Source organism: Bos mutus, chromosome 2 (assembly GCF_027580195.1).
Source record: "Bos mutus isolate GX-2022 chromosome 2, NWIPB_WYAK_1.1, whole genome shotgun sequence".
NCBI classification, from domain to species: Eukaryota; Metazoa; Chordata; class Mammalia; order Artiodactyla; family Bovidae; genus Bos; species Bos mutus.
In genome coordinates this window covers 112,227,747-112,251,566 of record NC_091618.1, presented here as the reverse complement: position 1 = coordinate 112,251,566, position 23,820 = coordinate 112,227,747, and the positions used below count along the sequence as shown (strand labels likewise).

Here is a 23,820-nt window from a genome sequence, read left to right as displayed (position 1 = left end):
CGGATGCCATGATCTTTGTTTTCTGAATGTTGAGCTTTAAGCCAACTTTTTCACTCTCCTCTTTCACTTTCATCAAGAGGCTTTTTAGTTCCTCTTCACTTTCTGCCATAATGGTGGTGTCATCTGCATATCTGAGGTTATTGATATTTTCCCAGCAATCTTGATTCCAGCTTGTATTTCTTCCAGTCCAACATTTCTCATGATATTCTCTGCATATAAGTTAAATAAACAGGATGACAATATACAGCCTTGATGAACTCCTTTTCCTATTTGGGACCAGTCTGTTGTTCCATGTCCAGTTCTAACTGTTGATTCCTGACCTGCATACAAATTTCTCAAGAGGCAGGTCAGGTGGTCTGGTATCCCCATCTCTTGAAGAATTTTCCACAGTTTATTGTGATCCACACAGTCAAAGGCTTTGGCATAGTCAATAAAGCAGAAATAGATGTTTTTCTGGAACTCTCTTGCTTTTTCCATGATCCAGCGGATGTTGGCAATTTGATCTCTGGTTCCTCTGCCTTTTCTAAAACCAGCTTGAACATCAGGAAGTTCACGGTTCACATACTGCTGAAGCCTATAGTTGGACATAACTGAATGACTTTCACTTTCAGATGGTACAAGTCAAATTTATCACTATTAGAGTGGGATCTTTCAGAAAAGCAAGGAGAAAGGCTAAATGACCCATTTAGTAATGGATTAACAATTAGATAAATCAGTATGAATTCATAATTAGCTAAGTATAGATACAGATAGGGGTGTGTGTGTATATATATATATATTTATAGATATAGATTATGCATGGCTGGTACACTCACATATATTTCCTTGCTCTTTCAGCTGAGAAGGCTTAGAAGAAATGTGTGTGTGCTCAGGAGCTCAGCTGTGTCCAACTCTTTGTGACGCCATGGACTGTAGCCTGCCAGGTTCCTCTGTCCATGGAATCTTCCAGGCAAGAACACTGGAGTGGGTTGCCATTTCCTCCTCCAGGAGATCTTCCTGATCCAAGGATCAAACCTCAGTCTCCTGAGTCTTGTGCACTGGCAGGTGGATTCTTTACCACTGTGTCACTTGGGAAGCCCGCCTTAGAAACAGTAACATCCCGATAATCCCAGTAGTAACAAGGACATCTACCACCCAAATCTTGGCTTCTAATACTAGTCTTCAATAAAAGAAACCAAGAATCCTTGGCAAAACAGCTCTTGCTAAGATGGGGACAGGGAATATAAAAGCATCTAGCTGTGTCAGAAAGTGTCCAAAAACATAAAACAAAATACAGTGATAGAATATGTCAAAGAAACACAGGGGCCAACTTAAAGAGCTACTAGTGGTCAATGCTGGAACAATGTGACCAATAAAATAAATATAGTGATTCTGGGTTATAACCCAAAATATACATACCCATGAGTTCATGCTGATCTGAAAAATAATTGAATAAATACATAAATGTAGTAGAAGAGAGAATACTTCATATGGAAAAATTCCAAATGATGTATGTTGATACCTGCTATCAAGGAGGTAGAGCATAACTCCCTTCTCAAGTGTGGTCTGTGCATAGTGACTTTCCCCCAAAGAGTTCAGTATGGAAAAGGGATGACTTTATAGTGGAGAAATGTTAAATACTACCTTAACCGGATAATCAAAGTCAACATTAACAATGGTAAATTGCCTTAATAGTATGTATTCTTGATACAGTGTGATAAAAATGATCTATCTCTGGTTTTTTCCCTGAAAACCTATAATCTGAGCTTGATTTTGAAAAAAATAATCAAACAAATCACAACTGAGGAATATCCGTCTAAATAATTGACAAGTATGCTTTAAACCTGCCAGCACTTCAAAGACTTTTCTGAGAAACTGGAACAGCCAAGGAGCCTAAGGAAGCAGGACCACTAAAGATGAAGTGATATCCTAGAAGGGATGGATGTAGGAACAGAAAAGGGTACTATGTAAAAACAAAGGGAGTTTGAATAAACAATGGACTTTCATTAATGATAATGAATCAATCAGTTCAGTTCAGTTGCTCAGTCCTGTCTGACTCTTTGTGACCCCATAAATAGCAGCACGCCAGGCCTCCCTGTCCATCGCCAACACCCAGAGTTCACTCAAACTCATGTCCATCGAGTCAGTGATGCCATCCAGCCATCTCATCCTCTGTCATCCCCTTCTCCTCCTGCCCCCAATCCCTCCCAGCATCAGAGTCTTTTCCAATGAGTCAACTCTTGCATGAGGTGGCCAAAGTACTGGAGTTTCAGCTTCAGCATCATTCCTTCCAATGAACACCCAGGACTGATCTCCTTCAGAATGGACTGGTTGGACCTCCTTGCAGTCCATGGGACCCTCAAGAGTCTTCTCCAACACCACAGTTCAAAAGCATCAATTCTTCGGCGCTCAGCTTTGTTCACAGTCCAACTCTCGCACTCATACGTGACCACTGGAAAAACCATAGCCTTGACTAGACGGACCTTTGCTGGCAAAGTAATATCTCTGCTTTTGAATATGCTATCTAGGTTGGTCATAACTTTTCTTCCAAGGAGTAAGCGTCTTTTAATTTCATGGCTGCAATCACCATCTGCAGATATATTAGAGCCCCCCAAAATAAAGTCTGACACTGTTTCCACTGTTTTCTATCTACTTCCCATGAAGTGATGGGACCGGATGCCATGATCTTTGTTTTCTTTTTTTTTTTTGAGAAGCCAATGTAATAGCTAGTCTTTACTGGAAAGAATAAATTCCACATCATATTCTGAGTGCATTAGTGCAATGGCTCAGTGGGCCAGCTGGTGTGGCACCAGCTTGTAATGGGTTCCACAGCTGGGGCATCGCTGGGCCTTGCCTTTGTGCAGCCAGAACCAGATGACAGTACTGTTGTCTTCTTCACAGATGCAGCCCACTATCCACTTGATGGTGATGGAGGGCACTAAATTAGGGTCGTCCTTGGTACCTGAGGTTGCCTTTGGGGCAAGTATATTGTATGGGTCCTGTCCCTTGCGAGCAGCCAGCATGACCTCCCTCTCTAGCCCAGTCGCCTGCTCTTCATCAGTAGGAACACCACCTCCAGACGCCATAGAGCACACCACGGAGACTCCATTTGGACCCCGGGCCCTCAGGGCCTGGGAGGCCAAAGCTCCAGCTCCACGGAGTAACCTTGACGCCATCACCGATCTTTGTTTTCTGAATGTTGAGCTTTAAGCCAACTTTTTTCACTCTCCTCTTTCACTTTCATCAAGAGGCTTTTGAGTTCCTCTTCACTTTCTGCCATAAGGGTGGTGTCATCTGCATATCTGAGGTTCTGGATATTTCTCCCGGCAATCTTGATTCCAGCTTATGCTTCTTCCAGCCCAGCGTTTCTCATGATGTACTCTGCATATAAGTTAAATAAGCAGGGTGACAGTATACAGCCTTGACGTACTCCTTTTCCTATTTGGAACCAGTCTGTTGTTCCATGTCAAGTTCTAACTGTTGCTTCCTGACCTGCATATAGGTTTCTCAAGAGGCAGGTCAGGTGGGCTGGTATTCCCATCTTTTGAAGAATTTTCCACAGTTTATTGTGATCTACACAAAGGCTTTGGCATAGTCAATAAAGCAGAAATAGATGTTTTTCTGGAACTCTCTTCCTTTTCCCATGATCCAGCGGATGTTGGCAATTTGATCTCTGTTTCCTCTGCCTTTTCTAAATCCAGCTTGAACATCTGGGAGTTCACGGTTCATGTATTGCTGAAGCCTGGCTTGGAGAATTTTGAGCATTACTTTACTAGCATGTGAGATGAGTGCAATTGTGTAGTAGTTTGAGCATTCTTTGGCATTGCCTTCCTTTGGGATTGGAATGAAAACTGACCTTTTCCAGTCCTGTGGCCACTGCTGAGTTTTCCAAATTTGCTGGCATATTGAGTGCAGCACTTTCACAGCATCATCTTTCAGGATTGGAAATAGCTCAACTGGAATTCCATCACCTCCACTAGCTTTTTTCGTAGTGATGCTTTCAAAGGCCCACTTGACTTCACATTCCAGGATGTCTGGCTCTAGGTGAGTGATCACACCATCGTGATTATCTTGGTCATGAAGATCATTTTTGTACAGTTCTTCTGTGTATTCTTGCCACCTTTTCTTAATATCTTCTGCTTCTGTTAGGTCCATACCATTTCTGTCCTTTATCGAGCCCATCTTTGCATGAAATGTTCCCTTGGTATCTCTAATTTTCTTGAAGAGATCTCTAGTCTTTCCCATTCTATTGTTTTCCTCTATTTCTTTGCAATGATCGCTGAAGAAGGCTTTTTTATCTCTTCTTGCTATTCTTTGGAACTCTGCATTCAGATGCTTATGTATTTCCTTTTCTCCTTTGCTTTTTGCTTCTCTTCTTTTCACAGCTATTGTAAGGCCTCTTTGCTTTTTTGCATTTCTTTTTCATGGGGATGGTCTTGATCCCTGTCTCCTGTACAATGTCACGAACCTCCGTCCATAGTTCATCAGGCACTCTGTCTGTCAGATCTAGTCCCTTGAATCTATTTCTCACTTCCACTGTATAATCATAAGGGATTTGATTTAGGTCATACCTGAATGGTCTAGTGGTTTTCCCTACTTTCTTCAATTTCAGTCTGAATTTGGCAATAAGGGGTTCATGATCTGAGCCACAGTCAGCTCCCGGTCTTGTTTTTGCTGACTGTATAGAGCTTCTTCATCTTTGGCTGCAAAGAACATAATCAATCTGATTTCGGTGTTGACCATCTGGTGATGTCCATGTGTAGAGTCTTGTGTTGTTGGAACAGGGTGTTTGCTATGACCAGTGCGTTCTCTTGGCAAAACTCTAGTAGCCTTTGCCCTGCTTCATTCCATATTCCAAGGCCAAATTTGCCTGTTATTCCAGGTGTTTCTTGACTTCCTACCTTTGCATTCCAGTCCCCTATAATGAAAAGGACATCTTTTTGGGGTGTTAGTTCTAAAAGGTCTTGTAGATCTTCATAGAATGGTTCAACTTCAGCTTCTTCAGCGTTGGTTGGGGCATAGACTTGGATTACTATGATATTGAATGGTTTGCCTTGGAAATGAACAGAGATCATTCTGTCGTTTTTGAGATTGCATCCAAGTACTGCATTTCGGACTCTTTTGTGAATGAATGAATGAATGAATACTGGTTCATAAAAAATGCTAAAAAAAGCTGTCAAATCATAATTCTCTATCCTTTAAAATATCCTGTAGGAATGAAGGTAATGGAAAGACATTTCAAATGAAGAAAAATGTTAGCAGATTTGTAGCCAGCAGATGTGTCTTACAAGAATTTCTAGAGGAAGTTCTTCAGTCAGAAAGGAAATGATACCAGTCAGAAACTTAGAACATCAGAAATGAAGAACAGCAATGTAACCAAAAATAATTCCAAAAAATGGGAAGGGGATGACGTGAATACTTTTACAAGATATAGATAGCTGTTTGAAAAAACAATATTTCAGAGGAAATTCATTCTGTAATATTGTTGAGACAATATTAAAGTCCTTTAAAAAACTTCACTGAAAAAAGACATGAAACTATATATACAGTGTAAACAAAATTTTGTTACTATGTATTAAATATAGAAACACTTGGAGCTCTGGGTGGTGGCATTTATAGGAGATTTTAAAAACCAGTTTTATGTTTCCAAATATTCAAAATAAGCACTATTACATTCATGATCAGGGAAAGATAACCATGATTTTAAAAATTCACTGTCTTGCTAGACTTCATCTTAGACTCTCGGCATAAACATTTCCTTTTAGGCACACAATATAAGCTTCAATGACTCATCTGAATGTAAATTTGGCTCACAGACTCTAAAGACTTAGAATGAAATAGATAAAAAAGAAGAATTCCTGTAATATCCTAGGACAAATAGGATTGCCGCTATCATCTACTGGCTCAGAACCCACACCGAAGTATCTCAAAAGACTTAACAAGATCAAATCCTGTTAATTTCCACATCATACATGTTAAGAAGACAGTGAAAAAGAAATTACGACTCTGACTGAATGGAATGCATGGAATTTCTAAAGCACAATGCTTCCTGCAATCAAAGCTATTGCAAAATGTAATGTCAACATTATTCTCATAACTGCTTCTGTCCTATTTCTTCATAAACAAGGGATGAAGACTAACCCTCAAATGAGGTATTGATTGCATTATGATGTTATCTGAGTACACCAGAGGAAGGGGGCTGATTTTTTTTCTAGCAGTCAGCTAAATGTGCTCACTTGGGTGGGATACTGAACAGCTACTATTTCCTGTCCCCCGTTCTTCCACGCACAGACATCCCCATGGTCAGAGCTGAGCCCACAGTGGTATCTCACCCACACTGACTCAATATTGGGGTAGAGGGATCACATGTCCGTGTCCTTCCCCAAGGTTTTCTAACAGCAACTGCTGGGGAAACCCCAGGAATTCTTGGTGGCCATGTTTTCAGGCTTGAGGAGAAGTGGAAGCAGTCTCTGGCTTCTGTTATCCTGAGGTCAGTGCCATACCTGCTATTCCTGTGGACTTTACTTTTAAAGTGGCTTAAAATGGGTTCCTACGTAGCCTGTATCCTCCATAGTCTCAAGTTATACAGTAACTTAGTAACTGTATTCTATTAGGAAGGAAAACATTCACAGTGGTAAATAATGAAACTTTCACAGAAATCCTTTGGGTTCAAGGGACATGGTTCTTACAACCTGTGCATTATTTTGGTACTTAACTCCAATCTCTCTCAGTACTACATTCTGATATAATTATTCCTTTACTCATCTGTGTCCTAGGCAGTTTAAACTGTTAGGCTGTTTGCTCTTTGAGGTCAAGAATTGGTTTTATTGGACTTTATCTCCAGAATCAAAGTATGTATCTGCGTGGCACAGAGTAGGCACTTAATAAGTGTTGATTTTAAAAGAATTAAATATGATCATTTTGCCCCTATTATGGAATTACTTCATTCCCTCAAACTTAATTGGAAATTTGTGGCTAGGCTAGAAAAATTAATTTAGTTAAGAAAAAGGGGGCTGTTAGCCCATTTAGTAATATAAGAAACTATAAAGAGAATGATTAAACTAATTAACAAATTGTTTCAAGCAGGTCACAGCCATTTAAATCATATAGAAATAATTTGTGAGCTAAGTTACAAATAATATCCCTCTACCTATTCATTAAAGTGGGTCCCTGAGGATGTCAATTAAGTCACACTTTGTTAGCTTGATTCATTTACTATTTCTACTTGAAAATATTCCATAAATCAATCTGTTATTAACCTTCTGTTTGAAAGGTAATACCTGCAGTTATATACAAAATTTGCTCACAAACACAAATTCTCTTAAAAATCTACAAAATACAACAGGGGTGGGGAGAGCCAACCCTAATACAATTCTTGCTTATTTTTGTCTTATTTTTCATTCTTCAGATACATTCTAACTTTATTCATGCCCTAGGCATATGCTACTCAGTATAAATACCCCAAATCAAATCTGATTATCACTCTCTAATATTTATTATCATTAACTGTTGACTGGATAGGGGTATAGTACAAAAGCCTAATCACACCTCATTCCTGCATACTGTCTAATATAGTGACCTTCAAACTAGGTCTCCAAATTCACTTCATCTTCAGTCTTTCCTTTCTTAGTTGTTTGAGCTGCATCCTTCTGCGAGGTGGGGCCAAGAACCCTGAAGTCATCCCTGACTTCTCCCCTCCTCTCTCACTTCACTTTTAACTCATTAGAAAATCTGACTCCATTTTCAAAATCTACCCAGAATGCCACACTTGCTACAACCTCCAGTGTAACCACAATATATCTCTTTCTCCATGAGGTACCACGCTAGCTGCCTAGGAGTCAAAGAATTTAGTGACATTGCTATTTAAAACTATTTCCATTCCCTCTGCTTATTTATGTTTACATATCTAAAAACCAAGAAGTGGAGTAGAATTGATGTTAACCCCTTGCTGCCTATAGATAACAAATTCATTTTTAGGAAGCACCCATCATTCATTAATGCATTTCCAGTTATAATTTACTTTAATATTTAATAATGATTTCTAAAAATATATAAAATATTTATTTTGTTTCAGCAATTGTCTACTACTATTATTACTACATTGAAAAGAAACATTTTAAAGGAGACTTACGGTCATTAGAAATTTTAAAACACCAAGATTTAAACTTATATACTTATTTTTGATACATCAAAGTACAGAGGACGATCAACAGAGACTTTCAGTCACAAAAGTACATTACAACATGCAGGCGCAACGTGAATCCTGGACAGCTCACATTTTGACACTTAACAAGAGGGAAAATTACCTTCTGTTTTAGACACTGTTACGTTTGGGCCCCATGGACGGAGGAGCCTGGTGGGCTACAGTCCATGGGGTCGCAAAGAGTCAGACACGACTGAGCGACTTCACTCACTTCACTTACTTATGTTTGGGTCTTTGTTAGTGTAGCTAAATCTGTTTATTGACTAATATGGGCATTATTAAAAAGTAAACAGGCCTGGACAAAGATTCATTACAATAGGATAAAATTCTATGGGGTAAATAGAACGGGTATATGATTGAAAAGAGAAAAAGAAATAGTACAACACTGACAACTGTTAAAGAAGAGTTTATTCATATATTTTTAAAGTAAGCAACAAAATCTTTCTCAACTCTGAGTTAAAATACAGCCATCATTCTATAAAAGCATGCTAGTCAATACAATCACTTCTTCGGAAACTCTGTTTGACTTACAGAATTGGAACTCAATGTCTTTCTAAGGACTTGCAGACCAGATACCCCTTCATTTAGAAAAGTGAAACTATGGACAACATATTAGACTGGAAGACATGTGTGAATGAATGGATGAATGAATGAGTTGGATATTTTGGCTAATTGGAGGTTCCCAAGTTCCAAGTCATCTTACAAAAGAAAATAACATTTACTGTCAATATTTCCATTTTCATCCACACGTTTTGTGCCATGTTAACTAAACCTTCAGCTATAAAGTTAAACAGGCAGAAACATTGGAATGGCCACCAGAGGGAGCCCAAGTGTTTTCTGAATGTACCAGAGAGCACAGAGAGAAAAAGACAGAAAACACACAAAATATGAACCTGGGGAGTGGGGACAGGTGCATATGGGGGGAGGGATCAATACCTGTTTCAGTAAAAAGAATATCTTGTTGAATGATAGTGCCATTTTTGCAATATGTTACAAATTCTTTTTCTAGGTGGTTGTACATTGTTATCTTTTGACAATTTAAATAGAAGAACTGGCTAAACATAATATTAAAAAGCTCACATACCCTAAAACTGGAAGGTGCTGGGTAGACTGCCATGATGACATCCATAATTCTCTCTGGGCCCCAAAACAATCCAGGCGCCTTCTTCAGCTTATCGTCTTACTCTCTACTCTCTTATAGCGCTTACTCTCTACCCTATTCATCTTTGCAGTCAACTTCGGGTGTGGTTTCCTCACTTTGTTTGGGATTGGGCTATCAAATTACAGCACCAAATCAGTGCTTGGTGTGACTTGGGAATTGTTCCTTCTCCTGGCTAAGCCAAGTTATAAGGACATTAAGATGAACGACTTTTCGTTTGGCATCCTGCTGTCTTCCCAGAATTAAGCACTGGACCAAGTCCTACCAGGATGCAAGAGCACCTTCATAAGGCTTCTCAGACCCAGTCTCCTCCCAAACTAGAAACCACTGGACAACCTCAATGATTCCCACGCTAGGATAATGTCCCCAGGCTGAGGTTACGAACAAGGGTCTCATCTCATTTAGAATGAAGTTTCAGGAAAGCTTGATGTAATGTTTTATATTTGCAGGCAGTGGTCAAGTTTGGGAATTCTCCCCCTGAGTTATCTTTTTTGATCTCCCAACAATCCTTTTGCTGTGGGTGTCAGGGAATCACCATTTTATCGATGAGGAAACTGAGGGTCATATACCTAAGACTTGTTCAGTCTTGCTGGTTATTAAGTGTCAGGGACAGAAGTCAGTATACCTCTGAGGGCACAGATTATAACAATGAACAAGTATTGAATCCAGTCATACTAGTGTCTTCTGAGACAAATAAAATTCTCCCCTTCCTTTTCTGTCAAACTATAAGTAAGTAGAAAGCAAGACGCAAGCAAATTTAATGACTTTGCACCTGTTTTATTAGTTATTTTCATGGTATGCTTTCCTAAGTTTCTTTTTCATGTTCGGATGGGGTAATTTTATAATGTATGCAAATAAATTAGCAGAAACCAAATTAAATTTCACAAGGTTAGGTCCTCTGCTGAATGCTGCTAGATTTAACATGTTGATTAATGCCTTGAATATGGAATCAAAAGCATTCTTATTAAACTTGACAATGATACCCAATTGGGTGGGGGTGGCTGGCACTTAGGAGAACTGGAATGAAATTTAAAGTGACCTTGACAACCGGAAAAGGAAAAAGAGGTCAAAATTCAATAGAAAGCTTTGTAGAGTGATTCATTCAAGAGAAGAGGGGGGAAAAAAAAAACAAAGGAGAACCACAGAAATCAGAGAGCACTGACTGGGCAATTATAGCAAAAATGGAGCTGGAGATCAGAGTGAACAATAGGCTTCAAAGGCACCAGCTCTAGATCTGTCATTTCTAAAAGGAAGGCATGATATTGGGAGGGACAAATAGGGGGGAATTCAAGCTGATTCCCCAACTACATTTAAAAGAGACCAACCTTTACGGGAAAAAATATGGTGCTTTGTTGGAACCCTGAAATGCCTGAAGCTTAGAAGCCAGATACTGACAACTTTGCAAGGTCTCCTAGCAAATGAGAGTCTGAAATAATGAAAAGTTTTTTATTTTAAAAGATTCTGAAAAGTTCTGGTACTCTCTTCCTTTGTTCATGCCACGTTCTTCTTTCCCTTCTACAGGGGCAACATCTACTTTCCACCAAGAGGGCATGAAGGCTTTTCCTCCTCCTCCAGGAGGCCTGCCCTGAGCCCTTCCCTTCTGGGAACCCCACTGACCCCTGGTGTCTCCTGAGAGAACTTAGCGGTGGAGGGCTTCGCTTGTGTCATTTCACTAGTCTTCCAGGAAGCTCCCTGCCTTGCATCTACTACTCCTACACTGCTATAACTCCTACTCTGTAAATGGGAAACCGAGGAGTAAAAGCTTATGAACTGACATAGCCACCTTCACTTGATTAGTGAGCAGCAGAGCTGGACTTGACTCAAGCCTCTGAGGCCATGCCCTCACGCTACACCCGCCCAACCACGTGTGCCCACAGCACGGCCCTGTGCTTGCTGTGTTCACATGCCGCCTCCATCCATCTGCAGCTCACTGAGGTGCCACACTTTATTTTCAGAGCCCCACGTGGGGCTTGGGATGGATCAATCCATATGCATTCAATGAAAGGTTTTCAAACAATTAGATGGCATTCTGTGGGAATTTCTGAATCATTCTTTGACTGAAGGAAAACAGAAAATAAAACAAAGTCGAAGAGAATCTACACATTTATAGAAACTGGAAATCAGAATTCTGAACAAAGCCAGATCATATTACTAAAGTGGTTTACAATTTTCTTTTCAAGGAATTCTAAAGAATGCAAATTGTTAAACATAAGTTTATAATACCTCTGTACATGTCTGTAAGTGTACACATGTGTATATATGTACATCTGTAGTGTAATTTTATCTAAAGGTAAGGAGAACTATGACCCTCAGAACATGACCCTCAGTTTCCTCATAGATAAAATGGTGATTCCCAGATACCCAGAGCAAAAGGATTGTTGGGAGATCAAAGAAATAGAGGAAAACAACACAATGGGAAAGACTAGAGATCTCTTGAAGAAAATTAGAGATACCAAGGGAACATTTCATGCAAAGATGGGCACAATAAAGGACAGAAACGGTATGGACCAAACAGAAGCAGAAGATATTAAGAAGAGGTGGCAAGAATACACAGAAGAACTACACAAAAAAGATCTTCATGACCCAGATAACCATGATGGTGTGATCACTCACCTAGAGCCATACATCCTGGAATGTGAAGTCAAGTGGGGTCTAGGAAGCATTATTATGAACAAAGCTAGTGGAGGTGATGGAATTTCAGTTGAGCTATTTCAAATCCTAAAAGGTGATGCTGTGAAAGTGCTGCACTCAATATGCCAGCGAACCTGGAAAACTCAGCAGTGGCCACAGGACTGGAAAAGGTCAGTTTTCATTCCAATCCCAAAGAAAGGCAATGCCAAAGAATGTTCAAACTACCACACGATTGCACTCATCTCACATGACAGCAAAGTAATGCTCAAACTTCTCCAATCCAGGCTTCAACAGTACATGAACCGTGAACTTCCAGACGTTCAAGATGGATTTAGAAAAGGCAGAGGAAACAGAGATCAAATTGCCAACATCCACTGGATCATGGAAAATGCAAGAGAGTTCCAGAAAAACACCTACTTCTGCTTTATTGACTATGCCAAAGCCTTTGACTGTGTGGATCACAATAAACTGTGGAAAATTCTGAAAGAGATGGGAATACCAGCCCACCGGATCTGCCTCTTGAGAAATTTGTATGCAGGTCAAGAAACAACAGAACTGGACATGGAACAACAGACTGGTTCCAAATTGGGAAAGGAGTACGTCAAGGCTGTATATTGTCACCCTGCTTATTTAACTTATATGCAGAGTACATCATGAGAAATGCTGGGCTGGATGAAGCACAAGCTGGAATCAAGATTGCCAGGAGAAATATCAATAATCTCAGATATGCAGATGACACCACCCTCATGCCAGAAAGCAAAGAAGAACTAAAGAGCCTCTTGATGAAAGTGAAAGAGGAGAATGAAAAAGTTGGTTTAAAACTCAACATTCAAAAAACTAAGATCATGGCATCTGGCCCCATCACTCCAAGGCAAATAGATGGAGAAACAATGGAAACAGTAACAGACTTTATTTTCTTGGACTCCAAAATCACTGCAGATGGTGACTTCAGCCATGAAATTAAAAGACGCTTACTCCTTGGAAGGAAAGTTATGACCAACCTAGATAGCATATTAAAAAGCAGAGACACTACTTTGCCAAGAAAGGTCCGTCTAGTCAAGGCTATATTTTTTCCAGTGGTCATGTATGGATGTGAGAGTTGGACTGTGAAGAGAGCTGAGCACTGAAGAATTGATGCTTTTGAACTGTGGTGCTGGAGAAGACTCTTGAGAGTCCCTTGGACTGCAAGGAGATCCAACCAGTCCATGCTAAAGGAAATCAGTCCTGAATATTCATTGGAAGGACTGACGCTGATGCTGAAACTCCAATACTTTGGCCACCTGATGCGAAGAACTGACTCATTTGAAAAGATCCTGATGCTGGGAAAGATTGAGGGCAGGAGGAGAAGGGAATGACAGAGGATGGCATCACCAACTCTATGGACATAAGTCTGAGTAAGCTCTGGGAGTTTGTGATGGACAAGGAAGCCTGGCATGCTGCAGTCCATGGGGTCGCAAAGAGTCAGACATGACTGAGTGACTGAACTAAAATAACTGAAAGAGAACTATAGAGTATTTTAATATTATCAACTCAGGGGAACATGTTTGACACCAAATAACTATTAGAAAAGAATCCAAATTCTAAATGATCAGTAATCATTAGATTAGTTTATCCAATCTGATAATACTACAATTTTCTTTCCTAAACCTAAGACATAATTTGCAAATAATTTGATTTCAGTTTGTCAAAACAAGGACAATAACAATTCAAGTACACCAAACAAATGATACTATATATATTTTAGTCTCATAGTCAATTGAGATAGCACGCTATTAGCACCCAGTTACTAGGGTAAAGCGTCTGCCTACAATGTGGGAGATCCGGGTTCGATCCCTGGGTCCGATCCCTGGGTCAGGAAGATCCCCTGGAGAAGGAAATGGCAGCCCACTCCAGTACTCTTGCCTGGAAAATCCTATGGATGGAGGAGCCTGGTAGGCTACAGTCCATGGGGTCACAAAGAGTTGGATACAACTGATGGATTTCACTTCACTTCACTGATGATGAATATAATTGCCTGCAGCATAGGATAAAATATTTCTGAAGACAGCGATGTACTCACCCATAACTCTGGAATCAGCAGTGTAGTGTCTTAACTATCAACATGACATCATGTTCCTTGCCCGGCAGAGAGTGGAACTAATTCTCAGCAGCACAGCCAACACCAAGCAGCCTCCCCTCAAGGCCGTGCCATTTGTTAAAGGGAGAGCAGGCAGGGGCTAGCGGCTGGAGAGACTAGCGAATATCATTTCTTTTATGACATTTATTTATTCTTTAATGATTATTACTTTCAACCATTAAACACGTCTCAGGTTCTCTGTGATATCTCGCTCAGGTCAAATTCTGATTACAGAAAAGACTGAGAACATATTCAAAGCAGGGTTACATGGTGTAACTCAGTGGCAGCCCTAGGAAACCATTAGCATGACTGCAGCATTCAAAAGCTCTGCTCCATAAAAATGTAGACACACTAACATGAGAGCACTGAATCAGTCACCAAATATCATTCATAATACTACAAAAGTAAGTCTAAAATATATAAGGAACCATCACCTCAATACATCCTAAAAGATACCCTTTGATCAAGCAAACTCACAGCAAGCCAGTCCTGTGAGCACTGGGGAGAACATTCAGAGGTTACAAACACATGGCTTAACTGACAGCAGAAGATCAGATCATCAGAGAGTTCCCTGCATTAACCATTTACTCTGCAGAGGAAGGACATCAATACATCATCTTAAAAACTCAATCAGAAATAGAAACAGACTTATAGATATCAAAAACAAACTTATGTTTACACATAGGGAGACAAACATGGTGGGAGAGGGATAAACCAGGAGCTAGGCATGAACACACACACAGCTACTGGAAATAAGATAGGTAACCAACAAGGACCTACTCTACTGCACACTGCATCATTCCCTGTATATAGGGAACTCTATATTCTGTGATAATCTCTAATAGAAAAGAATCTGAGAAGAAGGAATATATGTATAACTGAATCACTTTGATGCACACCGGAAACTAACACAGCATTGTAAATCAACTCTATTCCAATAAAATTTAAAAAGAGAAAAAAAAATTCAATTAGGATACCACTGCAGAAGCTAGACAGAGAGAGAGAGAGAAAAGCATGGACCAGCTTTTATGTGAGGAGAGGAAGAGATGGAATAAGCAGCAGAAAGAAATTGAGCAATGGCCTCCTGCCCCATAAAATACATAACTCACAAACACAAACATTTCTTCAGAGACCAAGAACTGAAGTTGTCCTTGGCACCTTGGACATTAAGAGGCTGTTTTTCCCCAGAGGTGGTGCAAAGTCAGTCTTTGCTCACTGAGCTCTGCTTTCTAATAGGCTAGCTAAGGAATGAGTATTTACACACTGCACAATTCATAGTTTGGGGTCAGCGATACTGCTAAATCTAGTTTTCACTTTGGTGATAAGCAACTTGTCCCTCAGAATGAAAATGAGCAGCTTGGGATTTCCTGTTTTCAGCATTTGGTTGGTTTGCTCTCCTGTGTAGAGCGTCGCACCCTGAGCTAGTCATATGTGTATTGCTTCAGTGTGTGACAGTGCTGGTTAAACCATTCTTACCCTAGAACAGAGAGACATGGCTCCTAGGGCAAAGCTGTGAACTCTGGCCAAGGTGTCCTGATAAGTTCTGGATGCTTACTCAGTTCAGCTCAGTTCAGTCGCTCAGTCGTGTCCGACTCTTTGAGACCCCATGAATCGCAGCACACCAGGCCTCCCTGTCCATCACCAACTCCCAGAGTTCACTCAGACTCATGCCATGGAGTTGGTGATGCCATCCAGCCATCTCATCCTCTGTCGTCCCCTTCTCCTCCTGCCCCCAATCCCTCCCAGCATCAGGGTCTTTTCCAATGAGTCAACTCTTTGCATGAGGTGGCCAAAGTACTGGAGTTTCAGCTTTAGCATCATTCCTTCCAAAGAAAACCCAGGGCTGATCTCCTTCAGAATGGACTGGTTGGACATTCTTGCAGTCCAAGGGACTCTCAAGAGTCTTCTCCAACACCACAGTTGAAAAGCATCAATTCTTCAGCACTCAGCTTTCTTCACAGTCCAACTCTCATATCCATACATGACCACTGGAAAAACCATAGCCTACTAGTCATGTTTTAAAGTAGGATTTTAAAATTGTGTTCCACCATATACCATTGGTTTGAATTCAGTTTGAAAGCTGGAGTTGAAAGGTCTTGGACAACAAGGAGATCAAACCAGTCCATCCTAAAAAAATCAACCCTGAATATTCATTGGAAGGACTGGTGCTGAAGCTGAAACTCCAATACTTTGGTCCCCTGATGTGAAGAATGGACTCACTGGAAAAGACCCTGATGCTGGGAAAGATTGAAGGTGGAAGGAGAAGGGGACTGAAGATGAGATGGTTGGATGGCATCACCGACTCAATGGACATGAGTTTGAGCAAGCTCCGGGAGATGGTGAAGGGCAGGGAAGCCTGGCGTGCTGCAGTCCATGGGTTAACAGAGAGTCAGACATGACTTAGCAACTGAATAACAACAACATGAGATCTTTTTTATTTTTTAAAGATTTTTTAAAAAATGTGAACCATTTTAAAAGTCTTTATTGAATTTGTTACAATATTGTTCATTTTATGTTTTGATTTTTGGCTGTAAGGCATGTGGGATCTTAGTTCCCTGAACAGGGACCTAACCTATACCACTGCATTGGAACATGAGGTCTTAACCACTGGACCACCAGGGAATTCTCTATAGAGTTTAATTTTTTTTTTTTAAATATGTTTTAAGTTTGTATAAGAATACACAATTTCCTTTCTCTTCATCTGGCCTAGAATCACAGCCAATCTATAATGCTAAAATAAGATGCTGTCATTTAATTGGTGGAAAACACTCTGATTTGCTTTCTCTAACCCTGAAGAAAAGCAACAGTAGAGATGTTATTATAGGTCCTAAAAATTCCTAAACTTGCTAACCTATTGACCCTAATAGTTACTTGCTATTTATTCTTCTACTGCCCTCTCCTTAATGAGAATTTTCACAAAGCACATAAACTATGTCCTTACCATTTGCCATTTAAAAGCTTACGTCTTTATAATAATTTCCAAAAGTATTCTTCATATAAATAACCCATGATCTTTTTTTAAGTTTGGGAAGCTTAAGTAATCTACTTAAAAAGAGACCTACCAAATAGTTTTGCAAGACCCCCAGGCTTGCTTGTTATTAACTGCTGGCATCATTTCTTCCAGGCCTTGGGAAATCCTTGAGCTCTGAGTTGACAGTGCTTTGTATTGGGAAAGTATCCTTGCATACTTCACAAGAAGCTTGCTAATCACACTGTCAGTGCCTAAAACATGAAGATCTCAAATGATCCTTTTAGAAACAAGATGTTTGTAAATCAGAAAATGGGATTTTTTTCTTAATATCTTCCTGAGTCTATTTTCTGGTTCCTTCCATACTGAGGAAGAAATGTATAACTTTCTAAAATTACAAAACTCCTTAGCAGTTGCCTCTCAAAAGAATGGAGCACAATAAGCAACAAAGTCTATCTAAGCAGAAAATATTATAGACAAGCTCATTTCTTCAAAGGGCAATCCTAACATTCAACTAGAAAGCTTTCTTTTCATTGTGGTTATTTTTATCTTCTGTGTTAAACATCGTCAGCCAGGTATGGCACTTACAGGCGACAGACAAAAAGAAAACTTAAACAGATTAAAAAGAAGAATCTATAAAACCAAAGGCCTCAAACAACTGCACCCACGCCAAAATAGTTTCCTTGCTTTATTAGTTCAATGGTCATTTTTCTAATACTGTTATCAATTGTTTTACAGGTTCCAGTATCTGGTGTGATCTAAAGCTGAATGATGTTCCTACTAATTATAGTAAGCAGTAAGCAAAGGAATCCAGCAAGTTAGCTGTCAGCCTATTTGTTTCTATGAAAAGTGCAACTTGTGAAAAGAAAGTTCTTTTTATGAAAGGTAAGCCTGGGTCTGAAAATAAAATACAGCTGGCAAGGCAGCTAAAAACACCACTTACTGATGTCTGATATTGGATTAAAAGTTAAACATGGTGATTAACAAAATCAAGAGCAGGAGCTAGAAAAGAGAATATATTCTTTATACAAAGAGTCTGTTTGGACCCTGAGAAAATAGCCTAAGTGCTTTTGTTTCAGTCCACAGGCATATTGTTGCTATTAGAGAAACATAAAGGGTCTATAATATTGCCCCACATGTAAAGAAGGTAAAGGATAAAAGAAATCATGCGAACACAACTTGTCTCTTTTAAAGGAAATAATTCAATTAACACCACTTTAAGGCTCTTAGGCTTCCTTTTATCTTTCTAGAGCTTCAACCCTACTCATGAATGTTTTTCATCTTATTTGCTTTATTTTGACTGATGGCATTGGAGAGCTTTCTGAATAACAAGCAGTGACATTCTATCCACTCTACTTACTGATAGAGAAAAGTATGCTTCCTTTTACTAGAGAATTTGACATAGAATGACCCAAACAAATACAAATAAGCATGTATGATGACTAGTTACTGGGCAGATAACCTGGCCAGCCCCTTAAATCTTTGAGGGCAAGATGCTGTTAAAATCCTTGTATCTGACTTTCTGTGAACTTCAAATTCTTCTTTCGTCATGAAGTGAGCTACGTGACAGCTGGTAGGCTCTCTACTTAGAACGCTGTGTCTGTTGATCCACTGCAGGGAGGTCCAACCTAAAGGTCACCGGGTGTCTAAGAGAGACCGAGCTTCCCTTTGAAGTTTAGAATATTTGAGACCTCCTAGGGGCTGGCCATTCTGGGTGTACTCTCCACACCACTGAACGTTCCTTGATGGGGAGGCACCAGGCCCTTTTAGAATCTTTATTTAGCTCATGATCCACATATTATTTGTCACAGTGTGCTTTGGAATATCCATGTCCAAAATGATGCCAAGTTCGATCACTTTAGAGTCTAAAGGCTATTTTTTAGACTCGCCATGAACCTAGAGCTTTACTCAACACACAAAGATGTATTTTTAATACCAAAATATCATTACAAAGGTTTACTGAACAAAGGTATTTTAAGAAGGGGTAGGAGACATTTGTTTATGTCAAAAATGTCCTCTGGACACTTGGTCCACATCAAAAGGTCCTTGAAATTTGGTTATATCCAAAAAAGCACATAAGCATATTTGGTCCATGACAAGTGATTATGGAAAGGACAAATAACAAAGTCTTTTTGGCATGGACCAAATGTCTCCATGGATGCTTTCAATAGGACCAAATGTCTTTCAAGGTTAAGGAGAGCCATAAGATGTAAAAGGATAATTACTTTATAAAAGGTAGGATATTTTTCAGAGGAGAAAAAATAGGTAGTAAATGATATAAGACTTGATAAAATAATTATTATAACAGTCTTCACATTTACTGAGCTCTACTGTATGAATCTCTATTCTTGCCACAGATCATATTTAATATTCATGATGGCCTCTTAAGATAGTTACAACCAACATCCACATTTTAAAGATGAGGCAAGGATACTTATAGAAGTCAAGAGGCTTGCACAAAGCCCCACAACTAGGAACTGAAGTCCTCTGCTGAACCCAACCAATGAGGATTTGATGTGACATTTGAAGTGATATTGCTAGGTCTTGAACCCAAGTTTGTGGTGGTACAGCAGTGGGTCAGAATTCCCCACCAGCCCTTTAAAACCAGCATTATGAAAACAGGAAGACCTAAAGAAAGCTAGAGTCAGACCTTTGAAAAGCAATACAGAAACAGTCTGAAATTACCACAGACACAGGACCAAAAGCAGGGAAAAAAATAGGAAAGGGTGATAGTTCTGTAACACTGCCACCGGCTACAGCAACTGAGGTACACAGGAAGTTGATACATCCCGGAGCCACCAAGCACCACTTCAGGTTAATCCTTACACACTTCCACATTAACCCTCCCATGCTGTTGTCTCAATTTAGATGCCAGTTCATATTATTAACGTTATTATTTGCATGCAAAGACAACGCCACTATACCACTACCAGCCTTAGAAGGAGTACTTGGCACTGGTTCTTGGTAAAAGGTTTATCCTAAACCACCTAGGCTCTTACCTGTTTGCCCTAACCAATTAGATAATTCATTATTTTCAACTTCCAAAGAGAAACGTTAATGTATTTGGGTGCATTTATAAAATCAACTGGCCTCAAATTTCATATTTTATATTCCTATTAAGGAAAAACAGTTTATTTTCTATGTGCCATTAAACTAATGATTTGCTCTACTGCCATGTATGCATCAGGGGAGAAAGAAACACTTAGCAACGTCTCCCTCTAGGATAACCTTTCTTCGTACGAGTTAATATCAAGGACATGTGACGACCATGTCAAAGCCATTGGCCTTCTCCCCTTCATATTTCACAGTGACTCACCCAAAGATGCGAGAATAAGATTAGAAAAATATTTATGACTCTGTTGAATATGGATAAAGAGCTCTCTTGTTGATAAAGTTACCACAATTATTTTTTTTACCTTATGACAGTTTTTAGAAATTAGGCAGAGAAAGAGAGTAGTTACTCACGTTCTCCTTGTCAGGAATCCCTAGAAAAGGAAAGAGAGAAAGAACATGAGTTAGAAGATCAGCTTGGAAAATGGAAATTAAATCCCTTGCTCAATCAAACCAAGTAAAAATTTGATGTTTTCAATTTGTCTTTCCATAAAAATGTACATACTGCTGCTTGGAAAAAAAGCAGCACCTACCAAAATCTGTAACATAAACAAATCAATGAATCAGAGCAGGGCTATGTGCCAGACAACAAAATATCACGCTTATTTTGCTTTTCTACCATATGCTTTACTCTCCTAGAGGTAAAAAATCATCCTTGCTTATTTTATACCATGTGAGCAACTAATTCCTCTGTCTTGAGCACAAGAACACTCAGAATTTTAGAAAAACACATCAAACTCTTAAGTTGCAATTGTTATATTTTTACAAGGCAAACCACCTCACACCATTCAGGGATCTGAACTTGGGGGCAAGTTGCACATAAAAACCACCAGCACACAATTTTTATCTTGGGCACAGCCAACTCTTGCTTCTTTCAAGTCAGGTGTGAGCACAGCAATGGCTATTTCCAGAGATGTCTCAGTCTTCTTAGCAAATAAGTTAATCATTCATCCATTCACTCATTTACAAACATTGGCTCAGATGGTAAAGAATCTGCCCGCAAGGTGGGAGACCTGGGTTCGATCTCTGAGTTGGGAAGATCCCCTGCAGAAGGGAACAGCTACCCATTCCAGTATTCTGGCCTGGAGAATCCATGGACAGAGGAGGCTGGCGGGCTACAGTCCATGGGGTCACAAAGAGTCGGACAGAACTGAGCAACTAATACTCAATCACCCAATATTTTTAATAAGGAGCCACACAGCACGTAAAATATTGGCATTAAAAGCACCAAGCGCCCATCCTAATAGGCAGCAGTAAGCAGGAGAGGGAAGAAAGGAATAGATTACTAGGAAACACACCCTAATTAAACTTTGACCAACATAGTATCAGGACATTAAAGTTCTGACAGAAAACAAGTGGATGGAGAGGGTTGTTCTCTCAAGCAGAGAGTATTAATGAACATGTTTGCCATCACTTCCCAGATCTCTCAGAAACAGTAAGGGTATCCCAAGGTCAGCATTCAGAAATTCATCTTGAATCCATCTAGCCATTTATCCCTCCACCCATCCAATAACCACTTGAAAAGACTAGATTTGACAGAATGAGGAGATACAGGTTGTAACAGAATGAGGTTGTAACAGAAGCTTACTTTCTAGGAGGTTTAATAAGACAAATGCAGTTATACAAATCCTCATATTGGAGTGGATAGAAATTAGGGTATCTGAAGAGAAACAATATTGAAAAGGTGATCTCAGGACACGTAGGAACCTGAAAGTTGGGCTAAGGCATTAGCGGTCTTGGAATTTCACTTTCTATGACGGGCAGTGGACTATCATTAAAGGTTCAGAGCAACAGAGTGATATGAACAAGAAAAGGAAAGGAAGGGACTTTCAAAATTAAAAAACATTTAAGATACAGAAACTGGAGACAATGACATGGGTCCGTGATTGAAGTCCAAAGACATTCAGTTGAGGAAATTTGGACTTGGATTCGGTGGGGGCTGTTATTAAGGAAAATCATCCTAGCAATTGGGTGTGGTAATGGTGTGGTTTTTGCATGGAAAAGTCTACATTTTCAAAAATGTCTGCTGAAATGTATATAACACTCTCCGACATACATCACAGCAGGATCCTCTATGACCCACCTCCCAGAATATTGGAAATAAAAGCAAAAATAAACAAATGGGACCTAATTAACCTTAAAAGCTTCTGCACATCAAAGGAAACTATTAGCAAGGTGAAAAGACAGCCTTCAGAATGGGAGAAAATAATAGCAAATGAAGCAACCGACAAACAACTAATCTCAAAAATATACAAGCAACTCCTACAGCTCAACTCCAGAAAAATAAACGACCCAATCAAAAAATGGGCCAAAGAACTAAATAGACATTTCTCCAAAGAAGACATACAGATGGCTAACAAACACATGAAAAGATGCTCAACATCACTCATTATCAGAGAAATGCAAATCAAAACCACTATGAGGTACCATTTCACACCAGTCAGAATGGCTGCGATCCAAAAGTCTACAAATAATAAATGCTGGAGAGGGTGTGGAGAAAAGGGAACCCTCTTACACTGTTGGTGGGAATGCAAACTAGTACAGCCACTATGGAGAACAGTGTAGAGATTCCTTAAAAACTGGAAATAGAACTGCCTTATGATCCAGCAACCCCACTGCTGGGCATACACACTGAGGAAACCAGAAGGGAAAGAGACACGTGTACCCCAATGTTCATCGCAGCACTGTTTATAATAGCCAGGACATGGAAGCAACCTAGATGTCCATCAGCAGATGAATGGATAAGAAAGCTATGGTACATATACACAATGGAGTATTACTCAGCCATTAAAAAGAATACATTTGAATCAGTTCTAATGAGGTGGATGAAACTGGAGCCTATTATACAGAGTGAAGTAAGCCAGAAGGAAAAACATAAATACAGTATACTAACGCATATATATGGAATTTAGAAAGATGGTAACAATAACCCGGTGTACGAGACAGCAAAAGAGACACTGATGTATAGAACAGTCTTATGGACTCTGTGGGAGAGGGAGAGGGTGGGAAGATTTGGGAGAATGGCAATGAAACATGCAAAATATCATGTAGGAAACGAGTTGCCAGTCCAGGTTCGATGCACGATGCTGGATGCTTGGGGCTGGTGCACTGGGACGGCCCAGAGGGATGGTATGGGGAGGGAGGAGGGAGGAGGGTTCGGGATGGGGAACACATGTATACCTGTGGCGGATTCATTTTGATATTTGGCAAAACTAATACAATTATGTAAAGTTTAAAAATAAAATAAAATTAGAAAAAAAAAAAGAAAATATGGCAAAATGATTATGTGAAAATACCTATCAAGTTAATAAAAATCACATTCAAGTATTAAATATTAATTAAATCAAAGCAATGAAAATACAGGTGTTAACTGTATCATCCTGTATGTTTGAAATTTGTCATAATAAAACGTAAATTGAAGAAGTTCTGTGTAAGTCAGGTGTAGGGTAAACCTTGAGTGAAATAATGAAGACTCACAGCCATTGAGCCATCTTTGCTCTCAGGTCAAGGGTGATGAGGCCCTCAGCCAGGCGGCTGCAGCAGGGAGAGAAAGCAAAGAGTATGAGCACTAGAGAGGAAGGAGCAAGGGACAGACCAGTGATTAACCTCAGTGGGTGGCGGTGAGAGAAGAGAGGGCTCCAAACAGTGGTGGC

The 23,820-nt window shown here is 39.7% G+C and overlaps 1 protein-coding gene and 1 pseudogene across 5 annotated transcripts in view; both read right to left on the bottom strand.

The window, feature by feature from the left end:
* The window catches only part of RAPGEF4 (Rap guanine nucleotide exchange factor 4), a 334,333-nt gene that overhangs the window by 128,467 nt on the left and 182,046 nt on the right, over positions 1-23,820 (bottom strand). For all 5 annotated transcript variants that reach the window (XM_070358480.1, XM_070358487.1, XM_005887564.3 and 2 more), the window contains one exon: positions 20,522-20,541. In XM_070358480.1, the coding sequence (XP_070214581.1) occupies positions 20,522-20,541 (20 nt within the window). Of the gene's footprint in view, positions 1-20,521; positions 20,542-23,820 lie in introns of those variants that run through there.
* On the bottom strand, positions 2,694-3,155 carry LOC102264524 (cytochrome c oxidase subunit 5B, mitochondrial pseudogene; annotated as a pseudogene).